Raw genomic sequence first — 19254 nt, 5'->3', positions numbered from 1 at the left:
CTCGGCATTAAATTACACGTGAAACTGTTGGTAAAACTAATGTCACGAAATTACTTTCACGCCACTAATTTCGTAATGTAAATTCGGCTTTATGGTACCTAGGTACGTAGTTGTAACATATTTTTTAAGCTCCGCATATCCTCTAAGCTACGACGACACAAGATTAATCTGTACTTAATAATACGTAGATAGATTTATAATCGTTTCTTATTTAAATACGAACTTTTGTAAAAACCATTTCTTAAATGGAGGGTAGAGGTAAGGAGAACCGTCTCTGTATTTAAAAAGTATCCGTTAAAATCTGTTAAATAAGGGTGGCGCTACAGTAGCAACCGGGTAAATTAAAAAAAAGGCGCTGAAAGTTATTAAAATAAGATAGAGAAATAAAAAAGGACGAAAAAACTGTAAGCACTACAAAATCACAAAAAGTATTTTATTTAAAGCTGATAAGAAAATACAATCAATGTCTCCACCTTTTACGACAATCATAATTTTAGGTTAAATTGCCGAAATTAGTTTGGACTACGTAAACATGTGAGGTCTTGTATATTATACTGTCACTAACTACTCTAGTCATTAGATATATTAAATTTTCTAACTTTTTTTTTTTTTATTGCCTTTGTAGGCAGACGGGCATACGGCCCACCTGATGGTGAGTGGTTACCGTTGCCCATGGACTTCAGCAATGCCAGCATACTTCAATCAGTTAGCGCCATTCTGGAGGATTTTTGAACTGTTATTTAGTGCTGAAAGTGGGACACTTTTTCAAGCTTCTACCATATGAGATGGTTCTCCTTACCTCCACCCTCCATAAGCCACTAAATATCAACTATATGACTGTACTAGAGGACCCGACAGACGTTATCCTGCATACACAAAATGAATGAAATGAATGAATGCATATACAAAATTAATTCAAGTCGCCGTATAATTGCAGTATAGATAACCTAGATACCGACTGCAGCGCCGTCTGCCTAAATGATTTGTAAATCTAAACCATCCAGCCACCCTAGCGCATACAAAAAGCATCACTCAAATCGTTCCAGCCGTTTAAGAAATCAGGATCATACACAGGTAACACAGGTACAGTAAAATCACTACATAGTATAACACAAAGTCGCTTTCTCTGTCCCTATATCTCATCTCGGATCCTCCCGATCCACTAACGGTGCTTTTAGGTACTTCAAGCACCGGTCACCGTTCTCGTCGAACCCGTCGCTTGCGACGAAGGGCTCGACGAGTAAATTAACTCTCAGACACAGCCCACTGAGTTTCTCGCCGGATCTTCTCAGTGGGTCGCGTTTCCGATCCGGTGGTAGATTCTGCGAAGCACGGCTCTTGCTAGGGTTCGTGTTAGCAACGTCATCAGGTTTGAGCCCCGTGAGCTCACCTACAAAAGTTAGGGTTACGCTGAAATAGCCTCTCAAGGCTTTCAGCTTAGGTAGGAAAAAAAATGTCCCTATATGCTTAAATCTTTAAAACTACGCAACGGATTTTGATGGTTTTTTTTTAATAGATAGAGTGATTAAAGAGGAAGGTTTATATGTATAATAACATCCATTAAATAGTGAAGAAATACTGTTATCTATAATAAATTACAGTTTCCGAAGCGAAACGAGGGCGGGTCGCTAGTTATACCTAGTCAGGTCATAAATTCTGTCACATGTTTAATGTAAAATAATTGAAACAAGTTTATTCGTTATGTAACCATTCATATACCAAAATGAACTTAACAAAACATAGATTCTTATGACACTAAAGTTTATTCAAAATGACCTCCGTGATTTTGAATACAGGCCTTCAATCTGCGCGGCCAGTCGTCTATCGCTGCACGAACGAGGTCCATGTCAATATCGGCGGCTGCCTTAATCAAGGATGTCTTGAGTGACTCCAAATTGGTATGAGGCTTTGAGCACGCCTTTTCCTCCAAGTGTTGCCATATCTTGTAATCTAACGGATTCAAATCTGGACTGGAGGAGGGCCAGTCTTCGTGCCGGATGAAGTCGATTTCACGCGCCGCCAGCCAGTCTTGTGTGCTCTTCGCTCTATGAGCTGGTGCCGAATCTTGTTGGAATACCCAGTGCCTGTTATTGAACATGGTATGAGAAACAGGTTCCACAAGGTTCGTCAGGACTGTATTTTGATACACAACTGCATTCGTTTTTACACCTTTCTCACAAAAATGTACCTCTGTTAAGCCCCAATAAGAAACTCCCAACCATACCATGAGCGAGGATGGAAAATGACCTCGTTGGACACGCGGAATACGGTTGCTCGCTTCTTCACTACTGTGTACGTACACCTTATCATTTTGTTTGTTGTAGCTCTCTTCTACGGTAAAAATTCTTTCATCCGAAAAAAGAATTTCCCGATATTTTTTTCCCGCGTACCGCTTCAACAAAGCGCGGCATCTCTTCAGTCTCAGGTCCATTAGACGATCATTCAAACGATGTCCTGTTTTTATTCGATATGCCCGAAGCCCTAAATCTTCATTTAACACCCTTTTCACCGTGGTTCTGCTTAACCCCATCTGAAGGGCCAACAGTTTCTGCTTACGTTTGGGATTTCTTTGAATTCGCGCCTTCACAGCTTTTACCACTGCTGGAGTCCTAACAGACCGAGGGCGACCACTTCTTGACCTGTCATCTACACTAGAGTCTTCATTGTATCGTTTGATGGTACGATAAACGAATCTTTTGGTTATATTCAAATTTTTCAGTATGTTAAAAATTTGAATTGGCGCGTAACCGCAACGATGCAACGCAATAACTGCAACACGGTCTTCTTTAAGCGTCCACTCCATATTTAAAAATGAGTAAAAATTCTAAAAGTATACATTTTTATTTTCACGAACAATTCGAAATTCGAATTCAATAAACTTTTTTGTGGCCAGCATTCTAAAAGAAAAGTTTTTACTGTGTGACAATACTTATGACCTGACTAGGTATATGAAGATAACGGACAATACCGACATAAATACTCATTTGTAATCCATTACTAGCATTTGAATTACTTTTTCCCTTTGCATTCGTTGATAGCGTAAGGAATTATTTCAGCTACGCGCGGATGGGTAGGTGAACTCACGGGCTGAATTTGCTAGCACTCTCACTATCAAAAGCAGTGCCTCACAAAACCTACCATTGGATCGGCATTGCAACTCACTTGAAAATACAGCGAGAAACTTAATGGGTTATGCCTATGGATTAGTACGTTTGTCAAACTTTTCGTTGTAATCGATGAATCTAGCGATAGGCAGCGGCTTGGCTCTGCCCCTGGCATTGCTGAAGTCCATGGGCGACGGTAACCACTCCTCATCAGGTGGTCCGTATGCTCGTCTGCCTACAAGGGCAATAAAAAAAAAATCGACGAGGACGGTGACCAATGCTTGAAGTGCCTAAAAGCACCAGTATGAATATCATCCGCACAAATACAAAATCAATTAAGTTTAAACAAATATTTAAGCTGTTTAGTGAGATACTTTCGTCTTTTCAAAGTTGGAAAATGAAATATCACTCATCATTGACGTTTGACGTATCCAAACTTTAAAATTCATTATGGGAACTGAACTGACAGAGTGATTGTTCTAGAATTGCAGATACATATCTAGCTGTCAAAAATTTGTTGCAACTCGTCGAAGACGGGCTCGCGGTATCTACCGATCTGTTTTATCACTGTAGTGCGGGATAATTAATTATTGTCGAATTTAGTGACTGATTTTTTTGTGACTTTAGTGTACGTGAGTGAAATGCCTTTAAGAGGAAGAAGTTTCGTAAGTAAAAAAATACTTTGAAATCGTGCGTCAGCCGTTTGTATTAACCATGCACGTAAATAATATCTCATAATGGGTTTCGAATACTAACCTGATCTAAGCTAGCATCCGCGTCGCTGACACAATGACCTACTAAAGGTTTTCATACACTTGCATCGACAACATTACACAGTGCATCCGCTGATTTCAGTTTGCTTATTCGTGAAGTTGCAGCACATTTTTGGCGCCCGTCCAGCTGTAGTATCCTTGACTGTGCAATAACGTAGTTATTAATTTAATTCTAGTCGTATTATGATGGTGTTGTGATGTTCGGTATGTCCACAGGAGGGTTGATGCCTGCCTGCTATAACACAAGTGTTCCCGAGTGCCCTTTAACAGCCTGCTTTTGAGGTTAGTTCTGTTTAATTGTATTTAAACTGAATGTGCACTGTTAGACTGTGTAAGTAAATGTGACTAATGGGGTCACGGGTTGAATTCAGATACTGCTTAATGTGTAAAAGGCAATAAAAATTATTTAATTGCTTTATAAATAAATAAAAAAATCAACTATGCTTCTAAGGGGTGGGTGCCAAGATCTTTTTTATTCTACCCTTTGGTATTCTCATCTGAAGGACAATTAAATTTCAGTACTATAAAGGCTTCTATCTTATGTCTATGGGCTCTGCTGACCACTCAATACTACATAGACCACAAGGTTCCTCTGTCCAACTAATGCAATAAATAAAAATGAAAATTAGGGCTAATATTGATTATTTCAGTTTAGCTTCAGTGGATTGTCTATGTGTTGGTAGCTATTTTATGCAGAAGAATTTAGAAAGACAACATACATTACATAATTAAAGAGGATCCTATCTTAGATATATATTTGATGATTTTGTATAAACAATTTTCATGTGTACCCTAATTAATAATTTTGTTTTGTTAGATAAGTGGAACAAGTTTTTTGGGTAATATGAATATAAATTATTTTCTAAAAATCAAAATTGGTGAAACATTAATTTATGAATTAAAAACTGATAGTGATGGTGGAAAGCATTATCAAAAGAAATTCTCAACTAATGTTATCAAGTTACATGATGTCATCATCATTATCATAAAATAAATCAATAGAAACTAAAACAATTATCTTAATATTTTTTTTATTGCTTAGATGGGTGGACGAGCTCACTGCCCACCTGGTGTTAGTGGTTACAGGAGCCCATGGACATCTACAACGTAAATGCGCCACCCACCTTGAGATATAAGTTCTAAGATCTCAGTATAGTAACAACGGCTGCCCTCCCCTTCAAACCGAAATGCATTACTGCTTTACGGCAGAAATAGGCAAGGTGGTGGTACCTACGTGCGCGGACTCAGAAGAGGTCCTACCATCAGTAATATGATAGTAATATGATATATTAATTATGAGGCCTGGCATATAATTTTATCCATAGTATAAGTGTTACAGTTGAAAATCATTACTGATAAAGGTATATTTGAAAATTATTGTTTATTGGAAAACTGTAATGATAACAAATAGATTATGACTTGACCAATTTTATAAAAAAAAAATGTTCTCGATAAAGATATTACGCATGACCTGATTAGGATTTCCCATGGTCTGTATAAAGACAGGCCTCTGTTTGGAAATCTTGCTAAGAAGTAGAATTGTAGGTCTCGCTTAATTTTCTAACTGAATTACAATAATCCAGATCCTAATTGGCTAATACAAGGTATTATTCTCAAGGAACACTGATGTCTGTCTGATAGTCTTCAAACCTGTAGCCCAAGCTAATCTATAATGTGGTTAAATATTGTGTTGTTTTAATTGTATGTTCTTTTGGTGGGAACTAGGGCTTAGATAATATAAAAGGACTGGAAGAGAATCCTCGGCAATTAACATAGTGCTATTGATAACAGACACATAAAAATTGAATGTATTATATCCTACTTACATTGTCCGTCAATCAATCCAATAGCTTCAAGTTCAATAATAGGACTCAATTGGATTATGATATCGATGTTATAGTGCCCGTAGGTTCCTGTAAACATGCTAGAACAAAACTTTTCTGTCTCTGAAAATTTATGCAGATTGTAAAGAATATGTAGGCCAATGTATTTAGTACCATCTGGAAAGTGTTAAGTGTTTTTCGTTTCGGTATTCTAAATTTAAAACAAAACTGATATTTTGAAATATAACTGCATCCTAGTAGAAAGTGTGACGACAGTCTAAACATCACCAAAGTGAAAGTGCAAATGTTTGTCGTTTCAAAGTTTATTTTTACTATATGCAACATTCTACATGATTCTGATAAACTATATATTTTTTTGGAATTCAAACCAGTGTGTACTTGTAACATTTGATTCACGTCAGTGTTTTGCTAAGGGACTCTCTAGGTCAGCGGTCAGGGAACTTTTTAAATTATTATCCCAAAATATTTTTGTGTAAGTTGACATTACCCCATGGCGAAGAACAAAAAAAAAACGAAATCGCTTCTTTATAGCTTTCATACTATAGCCCCCATGATAATTTTGAAAAGAAAACAATAATTAAAAATTTAATTTAATCATCATTTATTCAATTTATCAATATAATAACTAGTAATACATATCGGTAATAATAGTATGTATGTAATATAGCAGTTGAGGAAAAAAAATCGCCCCCACAGAAAATATAAGTAAATGATAATTTCTTGTTATTTTATAATTCATATGATAATTTTATGAGTTTGAAATCATAACGATTCTGAAGAAGTTTCACTTCAATATATACTTTTTACTCACAAAAGTTTAATTTTTACCCCCCAAAATTTCCTTTTGTCCCATTTGAGGTAATTTACCCCGGTTCCCCGACCGCTGCTCTAGGTGTTCAGTATTCTATGATAAAGAAAACAGATTTATTTTAACCATTCTAAATGGACTGGATAGGTTTTCCGAAATATTGGTTCTGTATTCATCATCGTTCAGATTGAATAACGTAGAGTATTGACTTGGAATTGAGGAGAATGGAGAAACCATGACGCGCGTCGATGCAAGTCATTGCTTTCCTCTCCAAGCCCAAATTTTGTAAGATTTTTCAAGTATCGCCATTGTTATTTTTCCTTAGCATTTATTAATAATATAATTAAGTTTATATTTATTTCTAAAAGTAGCTTCTAAATCTTTAAGGAGGTTGTAGAGAAAGATATATAATTGTGTAATATTAATAAAATATTTTTATGTATTTTAATATTATGTTTTTTCTGTCGTATCACTTGTCAGAGCGATCATGGTAGTAATTCAGTAACATTGCTGTGGGCAGGTGTTATGCGCCTCACGAGTAATCGCCACATCTCTCGGTTTGTAGTGAACCTGTATGGTGCACTCATGTGAATAACCGCCTATGGCCGACTTGACTTGGTCGGACTATCACATGGACAACCTTGCCAATTTTGTATTAAATAATTATCTGGCCCCACTGACATTGCAATGTGAATACCACCCATCTTGAGACGTGTGGGCTCACATCAAGTATTAATTCTATTTTATAACGCGTTTCTTTGAAATTGCCATCTACTACCATCAACAGGATGGTAGCATCAACTTGTGTGTACTCATAATATACTTCACTACCACCAATTCCCTCCTCCGTGCGTCGTATTAGTGCTGAGGGTTGTGACCTTTACGGTGTTAGGACTATGTTCCTCCATTCCTTTCTGGCCTCCGCGCAGTGGAAAGCGACATTGATGCTGGAGTCCAAAGTAGTCTTAAACTAATCGGACCAGCGCATGGGACTATGCCCCCTAGGCCTCTTTCCTTTTTGAGCGTTTGCGGGTTTAACTTTGTACTAGAAGACACTATTAATTTGTGAATACTTTCTCAAACACGCGAAATATAGCAAAAAATGATCGCGCCGTAGGATTCGAACTCTGGCACAGTCGGATCATTCTCAATACACCGGGAGTTTTTTTCTATTGGAGAACTCGCTTGTTTCAGCACGTAGATATTGTGTAAGTAAGAACCCAGTTTGAGCAATGTATGCAAGCGTGATCGGTACGCATAGCAAGTATATTTAGATTGGGCTCCTGCTTGACTTTTACGACTTCCTGACATTTTCAGCTAGACGGTCGCTGGTAACTACAAAATGATTTGTACTTACATGTTTTATTAATACTGCTAGGACATGTAGTCTTGTTACCGGCAATAAATGAGTCTCGAAGCTAATCATGCTTTTAGTTTTAGACAGTAAAAGACAATATTTCAACGTAATTTTAGGTTTCGTCAATCTGTAATAGATTGCAACCGGTGATGTCATTTTAAGTATTTATGCTTAATGACACTTATTAGTACTTAACTATGAATGTGGAAGGCTTTAGAGGGAAAGGTAGACCTAAAAAAAATGGATGGATTGCGTGAAAGGCGATATGTGTAGAGAGTGTGCGCGAGAGTGAGCGAAGAAATGGTATAGTGTATGATAGAGGAGTATGGAAGGAGATAACATATTGCGTCGACCCCAGGTGACTGGGAGAAGGGCAGGAGAATGAATGACACTTATTAGTACTGACAATCAGTAATTGAAATATGTTTAGTATTAGTAGTATTGTATTTTGTACATATTTTATTATCATGAATAAGTTATATCTATATCTGGTGGGAGGCTGTTTTTCGTTGGTATCGCCAGGTGGGATGAATTTCCGCGGAACGTGGTGGAAAGTTTTATATCCTGTTGTCAGACAGGATTATTATTTATAACAGAAAATTAAAAAGGTTTCCGTTTTGTGTGTATGTTAATTGCAATTGATTTATGTTCGTTCTAGTTGAAATCTGGTGTTTTTTTTGGTTTTTTTTTATTACGTAGATGGATGGACGAGCTCACAGCCCACCTGGTGTTAAGTGGTTACTGGAGCCCATGGACATCTACAACGTAAATGCGCCACCCACCTTGAGATATAAGTTCTAAGATCTCAGTATATTTACAACGGCTGCCCCACCCTTCAAACCGAAACGCATTACTGCTTCACGGCAGAAATAGGCAAGGCGGTGGTACCTACCCGCGCGGACTCACAAGAGGTCCTACCACCAGTAAAAATTGGATGTAATTTTTACAAGAAGAGAATTTTATTAATAACATGAACACAGAACAGGTTTTCATTTATCAAATATTGTGGTAGTTTACAAGCCTGCGTGCGAGCAGGCAACTTTTTAATGTTATTGACAACACCACCCACCACACATGTTTTACAACGTATTATATGAAATTACCCCTTTGGAATTCAACCAGTTTTAAGTTACGAACATACGAAACTAAAGTTTACTTTTGAAACAGCTATGATTAGATAACAGGTCACTTAGGAATTTTTCCGTATACTTTTCTAAGAAATTTTGTAGACATTCTTATAGGATTAACAAATTAAATATTGAGTATTTCATGTCAATAATTCACTGTGATCCTCGTATGATCTACAAAATAAGAAAGTTTCAGTGATGCAATGAACTGTCATGGCAACTCACGCAGCTGCTTTTAGGGTTGTCCAACGTGCCATAATTGAACACAGCCTAGTTTGTCCTTTTGTAACGCATGTTTTAAATAAAATTAACATTTAAAATTTAATTCGTCATTCGCAGCGAAAACTATTTTCCGTCATGTGGGTAAAAACGTTTTTCTTGGTTTAGTCATCACTTCTCGTGAAAATGAGTGCACCTGTAGCGATAAAAATATTTTAAACGTTAAACAGTATGAGGGTCTTACCTAATTATTTCTTAGGAGGATCAGTCTTAAATAGACTGATCAAGGAAAGCGGTGTCGTAAAATAAACCAAAATATTTACCTATACACGCTATTGTTCTTCTTTTATTACATCTTACTTTTTACTCTAAAGCTGATTATAAATATAAGCAAAAAAAAACCCTTTAAAACGTTTGTTTTTCATTTCCCGTCCGATACTGTTAATGGGTGCCACAATAGCACAAACAATTGACTGACATTAATTAAAAAGTCGACAACGTAGTATTTTAAATACCCATACAGAAATAGTCAATGCTGATGATTATTTTCATTCTGTTCGAGAACAGAGTACCAACCCTACCCCATTCAAATTTTTACATATTTCATACAGCCTTCCAAACTTTATCCAAAGTAGAGTATACCTATAAAACGGCCGAGTCATACGGATAGATGAAGACTTAAGGAACTTTTAAGGGTTGTCCTTCCATCTCTGTACTCCTTTTCTGTCATTAATACCTACCTTCATCTCCAACATACCTTTTTTTTTTAACGCAATAAAAATATTATTTAGGCATTTAGCATACCTAAACGACAAATTATTTTAGAAAGTTCCAAAAACAAATTTTACGCAACCAAGGATTATGTAAATGTAAATTTATGTTGAATATAAAAAAGAAATAAACTCCATCCATAATCCGTTAGTATAAAACGTTTGTATGGCTTTGTTGTCGTGATTGCCAATTTTGTAGTTTTTAGAGAAACACGATGAAAGTTGATTGGAAAAAGTCTTGACTTAAATGTAGCCTTAAAATAAGTAATATATGGAAAACGTTAGTAATTTTAATATTAAATATGTTTGTTGTTTGATTTTATAAATATGTATTTGATAAAGTGCGACGCTTGATGAAGAGCTAGAAAAACCGTAATCGTAATCGTAACGAATCGTAATAGAAATAAGTAACGACTTCGTATCAACCTCTGAGGTATTATAACACACTAAAATTGAAATTAGAATATTAATTACAAATAACCTTTCTTTGAACAGAGAAGATAATGAATATTTTAGGTTCTTTGATTTATTTTTGTTTGTTTGCAATCAATGCATCTTCGCGTTGTACATTCGTTTTCAAAGCTACAAAACCTACGCCTTTTTTATACCTTCAATATTTTGATCCCTCGAACCAATAAATAAATGTATGTAAGTCTCAATAAATAGCGTTGTAGGTACTTTTCTCTTCTATTCATAAACTGATCTTCAATGCTATCAATAAAATAAAAACGGAAGCAGTTTCTTTGTGCCGCTTTTTTAGGCACAAATTTACAATAAAATAAAAAGAGAATGTAAATGCATAAAACGAATTTAAACCTTGAAGTGTTACATTCTATGCAAGTTTGACTTCAAAGTGAATATTACTTTAAATAAAGAAGTAAAGAAACATTCGCAATTTTGATAAAAATTTAATATATGCAGTAAAGTCACGACTGCAAAACGACTACTAAATTATTCATCTTATCCGATGAGTTTTTCTAAATGTTCAAAGTATTATTAGAATCACTTTACATACCTAGTAAATTAAAAAAAGAACATCATTTCCTCACGATAAATGCTAAAAGATGTTTCAATAAAAGACTAAAAACAATACAGCTATTATATATTTTGTTGTTATGAGCATTAGAAAAATCTTTACACATTCGAACGTGTCGCAAAATATCTTCGTCTATCCAGTAAAATGTAACAGCTTAGACAAAGACCTACGGTTAACTAAACTGGTGGTAGGACCTCTGGTGAGTCCGCGCGGGTGGGTACCACCACCCTGCCTATTTCTGCCGTGAAGCAGTAATGCGTTTCGGTTTGAAGGGTGGGGCAGCCGTTGTAACTAAACTTGAGACCTTAGAACTTATATCTCAAGGTGGGTGGCGAATTTACGTTGTGGATGTCTATGGGCTCCGGTAACCACTTAACATCAGGTGGGCTGTGAGCTCGTCCACCCATCTAAGCAATAAAAAAAAGCGTTTAATTTGTTTGAAATAAGTATAAAGGGTATAACGTAATTCGCATGTTTTGTTTCGTTATCGACAGCGTTTGTCTCTTTTCGACCTTGTCGTTCTTCTAAGAAACGATACTCAGGTGTTTTCTGTCATACAAATTCCGCAGCGTTGTGTTTACTTATCTTAGTACAGACATTCCTTAATTATGTACATCATTTGTTATTATTATGAACGAGACTAATTCATCGTGCGCTTTGATTGCGGGCACCACGAAACCCGATCATTGACTCTGGAACAATGAATCCACATCATTCTTAAGCGGTAGCGAACGTATTTAACGTGACGCGTAATTAATTTATATTGTCAACATTGGGGTACAGTACAATCGTCAACAAACCGGCCTTAATAAAGTAATATACTAAAATCAAAATTGACTTAATCAATATCTAAATCATGCATTAACTTAACCTTACACTGCCAAATTGGTTTTACTTGCATCTCGATTGAATTGGAGAATATAATCTACCCTCTGAAATATTCACTATATTCGCGTCCGATAATACCTTATCCGAGATACGGCTGGCTCTATATAATAATGAGTACGTACCCTTAGAAAATAAATAAATTAATGCAAGTTGTATAGTTTTTTCTAAATTTGGCACTATTAATAACTGTTAAGTGACGTTTATGACAATAAGAGTTTGCCTTAAGACGTGGGCGTTGTCGTAGGTGTCGAAACCTTGCGACACTGATGTGCCATATTGTGCCAAGTTTGTCAGTCTAGTATGGTTTTAAAGTAAAATCGGTGTTATGTTTGTCCGTACTAGTTGGGAATAGCGATAAAAGGAAAACTGACACTGTTGGGTAGTAAAAAACTCATAAAAATGGCCTGCGAAATGTCAACGGTTAGGTAATTAAACTAATATTTATGTTAAGAGTTTAAGAGCTTGTTAGCTACTTATTTAACTATAGGATAAGTAACGTATTTATATAATACTAGCTGACCCGACAGAACTTCGTAGTGCCTCAATCGATAAATAAAAGACCTAAGCTTTTGTATAAAATAAACTTAAAAGAAACAAAAGGAATCCGTCCGGAAAATTGATATTTTTATTTAATTCCGATCATTTTCATATTTATCTACCTTTTAAACCTTCTCTGGAATTCCACAAATAATTCAAGACCAAAATTAGCCAAATCGGTCCAGCCGTTCTCGAGTTTTAGCGAGACTAACGAACAGCAATTCATTTTTATATAAAGAGACTGGTAAATTATGAATCTGTTTCAGTGCGCTTAGCGTCGTATCTTAAGCAAGACGGGGGCTTATAATTTTGTCGGTGGACTCCGATAGCCACTTAATATAAGCTGGAGCCAAACATTGTCTTTGATGACATTAAACGAACACTACCGATAATGCCTACTGAATCATCATATTGACACAATTTTTCGTGTACATTCGATACATTACAATGATTGTAATAATTATTACTAATTACGAACAGGTCATTTCTCAGTATTCACTTACGTTTTTTTTTATTAATAAACACGTGTCATCGTTTAAATGTTGGATGAATCGACTATTGCTTAATTATTAGTTGTCGTTTATTTTGTAAATGAATTTCGATGTCGTAATGAAATTTTTACTGTGTTTAATGTTTTAAAACGATCTCTGTTCTTTGTTTCGATCGTTGTTCACTAGCTATCTCTTGTAATTCACGGAAAGATATTCGGTATTAATTTTTGTTATTGCTTAGATGTGTGGACGAGTTCACAGCCCACCTGGTGTTAAGTGATTACTGGAGCCCATTAAATCAAATCAAATCAAATCAAAAAAGTTTTATTCAACATAAATGAAAGTACATACTTGTTGAACGTCAAAAGAATTACCGCCAATTCACAAGAATTAGCCTCCGTCCTGAGAAGAATTGGCAAGAAACTCAGCGGGCATGTTTTTTTTTTTTTTAATAATTGATTTTTATTTTTATTTTAAATATTTTTTTTTTTTAAATATTCATATTACAATAAGTAATTATAACATAACAATTTTACAATATTGAAATTCCCGGAGCGAGCAACTCATTCCCACTTTGTGCAATCTTCTAGATAATCATTGACTTTATAGTAAGCTTTATTGCACAGATGTTCTTTAATAGTTTTCTTAAACCTATGTATATGTAGGTTCTGAACATCTTGTGGGATTTTGTTGTACAGGCGCACAGACAAACACCCGAATGAATTTCGTATCTTATGTAACCTACTCATCGGCACAACAAGCTTGTGTTTGTTCCTAGTATTTCTATTATGTATGTCCGACATCTTAGGAAACTCCTCAATATGTTTACGAACATACATCAAATTTTCAAAGATGTACTGGGATGGCATAGTGAGAACTTTAATTTCTTTAAATTTTTCCCTCAGGGATTCCCTTGAGTGCATGTTATAAATAGCACGTATAGCTCTTTTCTGCAGAATAAATATCATTTCTACATCGGCCGCATTGCCCCATAGCAAAATGCCATAGGACATGACACTGTGGAAGTAACTAAAGTAAACTAAACGAGCCGTGTCCGCATTTGTTAACATTCTAATTTTTTTTACTGCGTATGCTGCAGAGCTAAGCTTACTCGCCAATTTATGAATATGAGGTCCCCACTGCAGTTTGGAGTCCACTGTTATACCAAGAAATACGGTTGACTCAACAAGCTCCAATGATTCCTCAGAAACAATTACATTACTATCTACTTGTCTCACATTTAAAGATGATTTAATACATTTTAAAGTAAATTTAATACATTTCGTTTTCTTACTATTCAATAATAGGTTATTGATACGGAACCAATGAACCACACACATTGACATCTACAGCGTAAATGCGCCACCCACCTTGAGATATAGGTTCTAAGGTCTCAAGTATAGTAACAACAGCTGCCCCACCCTTCAAACCGAAACGCATTACTGCTTCACGGCAGAAATGGCAGGGTGATGGTACCCACCCGTGCTGACTCACAAGAGGTTCCCAAACTTTTTATCCTGTTTTGTCTATTAATTTTGCGTCACTCCATACCAACTCGTAGAACTCTAATATTTTATTCCGTAGACTTGCTACAGATCTTTCTTCCTACTAAGACATACCGAGCACTTTGTGAAGATCAATGAAATACAGAAGTTGTTCCGTGTTGATTTTGAGATGTTTGCTGAAAATCCCCAATGTTTAAACTAAGATCTTTTTGGTAACAGTAATTGGAACGCTCAGGTCGCAATTATCTCTTTAAAAAAAGGAAACTATGGCCTTTGTTTCTGTAAAAACACCACGAAAAACAAGACAAATTTCAAGGTTGTCACTCGGTTTTTGACAATAATGCATTGAATATCACTTTAAGACTAATTGAGTGCTGAGAATGGAAGATTGTTTGAAAGACATTCGAGGATGTTCTAAAAATACATTTCTGTTTCTTTCATATGATTCTCAACATCTTAGTTGATTTCAAGTCCGAATTATTCAATGACAAGAAAAATTTTATTATTTCTGATTAAGATATATATCTTCGGATATGTATTTTTAATTCGAGTCGTTGCTTAATTGCTGACTTCGACACGATGCCCGTTGCTCTATTATATCGACTTTCATGAATAGTTTCTTAAGCGGTCATTGTGCAATCGATCGACTTCAGAACGTCCATGAAAGGCGAGGTCAAAATCTCAATCGCCTTGGAAGAATAATCTATCCCACCCTATACAACCCGTTTTTGACAATCGTATCAATTTCTTTAAATTTATGAACTTTGCTCCAAAATTTTAAGTCTTTAAAAGCACGAAACGTAAATACTTCTCTGAAGCTCGCGTAATTTATGTAAAGCTGCGAAGCCGAGTAATTTATCTTAAGATCTATCATTATAATTAGTAACTTTTGTAGTTAGTGTTTATGTTGGACGTATGATTAATAATATTTATAGAAGTTGCCAGTAAAATAAAACTCAAATAAGCCTGTATTCTTTCACAACTGACTTCACTCGAAGCGTGTTTAAGTTATGCCTCAGGAGACAGTGCCAACACTGCCTACTCATTTTTTACTAGACGGAAAACTGTAGTCATTTGAACGAATGCCCACGTTAGAGAGAGATTGATAAACTTGACTGATCCGAATAGAAATACAAGTTGACGTGGACGGCTGGACCACATTAAGAAGAAACTATTCGAGATGTGAATTTAAGATCACTTTTATTCTACTAAAAACTACAGTTCATCGAAAAAAAAAAAAAAAATTCACAATTACAAGTGTAGCCAGAATGACTTTGACTTTTTTGAATATTTTTTCTTCATTTCTCGCCAACGGAGAGCCGTGTCACACACAAATGCTGATCGTAAAATCGGACTTGGCACACTTGAGCATTAGTCACGCTCACGAGAAACAATATTTCATTCATATGCTTCTATGTTTTTGTTTCTCGCTCGGGTCATTGTTTGTTATAGTTTAATGTAAAAATGAGAACTGGTTTGCTTAAGTTTTAGAATAGGTATTTATTAATTCAATATGGTACCTACTGCGACTGCATTTGGTAACGTTAATTCGAATCTCAGTCATGCAGGTATGAGAAGCTCGATTTGGTAATTTGCAATTTACTGGTGGTAGTACCTCTTGTGATACCGCACGGGTAGGTACCAACACCCTGCCTATATCTGTCGTTAAGCAGTAATGTGTTTCGGTTTGAAGGGTGGGGCAGCCGTTGTAACTATACTGAGACTTTAGAACTTATATCTCAAGGTGGGTGGCGTATTTACGTTGTAGATGTCTGTGGACTCCAGTAACCGCTTAACACCAGGTGGGCTGTGAGCTCGTCCAGCCATCTAGGCAAATAAAAAAAAATTGTTCTGATGCAAATAATTATTTGGTTTTAAATGTCGAATTATTAATTTTCATAGTTTTTAGGTTCATCTATTGAGTCATATGTGAAGAAAATGAGGGCAGTATAAATAAAACACGTACCTACTACCCGTTCGTATTACGTAGTAACAAGATAATGTGTAAAGCATTAATATCGATATAAGTAATGCTTTGTTTCAATTATTCAAGTTGTGTATGCGATCTGATAAATTAAAAGGCTTACGACTCATCTAACGTTAAATTTACGTATACGTCTTACGGTTCACACTTACAGCATTCATTGTTGATAATGAACATTTCATTTCTCCCTGTGAGTGATGTTGTTTTTAATGGCTTAAATACAAAAATGAATAAATTGAATTTGTTAAAAGTTGTTACAGATATTTTACGGGAACGCTTGCTGAATTTTGTTATTTTTTGTTTACGATTAGTGTATTTGTTATTGGAACAGATTTAAATTGGTCAGTACTTGTCAATGCACAATGCCAATATAAGATTATGGGCTCTGGATGTGTGCGAAATTTTGATTATTCAGTTTGACATAAAGTACTACTGTATGACAATAATTGAATTTGCGATAGACTCAGATTGAGCGTAATAACTTGTTTAATTGAACATTACATCGAATCATTAATAATCATAATAACTTAGTCAAATTAGTTGTATGGGACGGCTTGCGGTCGACTTGCGGCTTGTCATTAATGGTTCTGTCAGAGAACGATTCATACAAACGTTTTCTTCGAAATTGTAAACGGTCTTGATACGTAACTGACTATTTTGGATTTAAGCCCAATTCCTTCGGCTTTGAATTAATTCGCAAGCATTTAGAGAGCCCAAATTCTATACAACAAAAAGAGCGCTAAGGTAAAAAGTTACCATTAAAAAAATTCGCAACCAATGACCTGGATGAGTTGGGACCTCTTTTGCGATTTTAGTTTCCAAAGGCCCTTATAAGTATAATTTTGTGGCGGTAGCCATCATAAAATGCGAGATATTTGACAGATGCCTGAATCTCGCTTACGACATTTTCAAGATTAGTTTTCATATATACAAGTTCCGAACAACAACATGTGGACCGTCGGTCTACCGAGCAATATCACCTGCTCGGTGGAAAATCTTCCTTTCGTCGATATATCTACATTTTAGTTCAAAACTAAATAGCTGCCTTTGTTTGCCAATTCAGAAGGCCCTGTTTTTTATTTTGCTGTAAATCGAGGAGGGATCAGACACTTTTATTCCCTAAGACGTCATGATCAAATTATACCTACATCAAAAGAAAAACATTAGATTTTATCTCCCTTATTTCGTGGTTTTAAGATTGTACACCTTCATTCGACTCTGCCTGTCGATTGATTGCATTCATGTAATGATGACGAAGGTACCATAAAATTGTCAGACAATAAATGAAACGAACGGAGCGTGAAGCGTGACATCTCGAAACTGTTTTGTATGATGCGAAAACAACAACTTTTATTGTATTTTGAATGCACGCCTTTGAAATCGAATTTAAAACCTTCTTTCGAGTATAAAACAAAATGTAAATTATGTTAATTGTCGATCATCAACGATACGGAATATTTCCAAGAAAAATCTAGATATTCTTGTACGTAAACATTTAATATTTGAATTAATATGATCGTTGTTGCATCTTACAGTTACTGATGTAGTACAGAAACTGAACAACAACAACAAGTAGCACTTAAATCGTTTACAACAAATTCGATAAATATAAATATAAAAAGTGTCTCCACTGAACATTTGATTATAGTAATCAGTGATCCTATCTTTTAGAAGTCGTGGCCTAAAGGATAAGGCATTACTTATACTACTGTGGGTAGTTGAAGTGTATACACTAGTTTGTTGAGCTCTCAGTGTTTTTAATTGTTAAAAATATATATTTTTACCTATTCATATCTAAATGCTATAATTTGGGTTCCAAAACTTGCTTCACAACAGCTCATAACAAGTTCTCTCTATTAATATCACTTCACATCATCACTACTGCCACATCATCAATAGCGCCGCATCATGGATCTGTACACTAAGTTACAAGAGGTGGAATCAAGCGTTGTGCAGAGGATGACTGAGTTTGAAGCAATGCTGAGCAGTCACCAGTCACCACACACGGACCTAGGCAAGTTGTCACAAGATTTCATCGCATTCCGGAATCTCACACTACAAACACTCAACATGCTGAGGTCACAGATGGAGCTTGTTCTCTTGGGGTTGGACAGGCATGAGATGGCGTCGCGTCGTAAGGTCCTTCTGTTTCATGGAATCCCGGAGTCAGATGCCACAGACCCAGCAACAGCAATTGTGGGTATATTAACCAACCAAATGAAGGTGGCTGGTTGCACAGAAGAGGACTTAACTGCTTGCTATCGGTTAGGCTCCAACACCAATAAGCCTAGGCCTATATTAGTCAGGTTCATGAGTTTGAGGCGATGCAATGAAGTGTGGAAGAACAAGACACTCCTGAAGGGTTCTAGGGTCATCATTTCAGAATTTCTGACCAAATCACGTCATGATGTCTTTTTGGAGGCCCGCTCTCATTTCGGCGTTAAGCGCTGCTGGACAACAGATGGGAAAATAATCGTCCTTCTCCCGGATAATAAACGCAGTAAGATTGAACAGATGTTTGAACTTCAGCATCTGAAAACCAAGTTTCCCTCGGCTCAAAAAGCGCAAGGAGCTCCTCAGTCATCTGGGAAATCTCATGACGAACCCAAGACGGCACCAAAATCAGCGGCAGAGCGAGAAATCGGCAAGAGGACGACTCGTCGAAAGTAGTATGGCGGTATCTTGAACTTATTCATAGATGTAACACTAAAAACTTAGTTATCTATTCGAGGTAGTTGTAATGCGTTTTTGAACATTATTTCGATCAACTTTCAAAATTACCAACATACAAAAATTTTGATTGTAAATAAT

General features: G+C 36.0%; 1 protein-coding gene across 1 annotated transcript in view; it reads left to right on the top strand.

Annotated features, from left to right (window-relative positions):
• The first annotated feature begins 3549 nt into the window (after positions 1 to 3549).
• The window catches only part of Samui (BAG domain-containing protein Samui), a 45207-nt gene continuing 29502 nt past the window's right edge, over positions 3550 to 19254 (top strand). Inside the window, exon 1 of the mRNA XM_012695743.4 lies at positions 3550 to 3769. Within this exon, the coding sequence (XP_012551197.1) occupies positions 3746 to 3769 (24 nt within the window). The 5' untranslated portion in view covers positions 3550 to 3745. The remainder of the gene's footprint in view (positions 3770 to 19254) is intronic.

The sequence above is a fragment of the Bombyx mori genome, chromosome 17, assembly GCF_030269925.1.
Source record: "Bombyx mori chromosome 17, ASM3026992v2".
NCBI classification, from domain to species: domain Eukaryota; kingdom Metazoa; phylum Arthropoda; class Insecta; order Lepidoptera; family Bombycidae; genus Bombyx; species Bombyx mori.
This window is presented reverse-complemented; position numbering and strand designations above follow the sequence as displayed.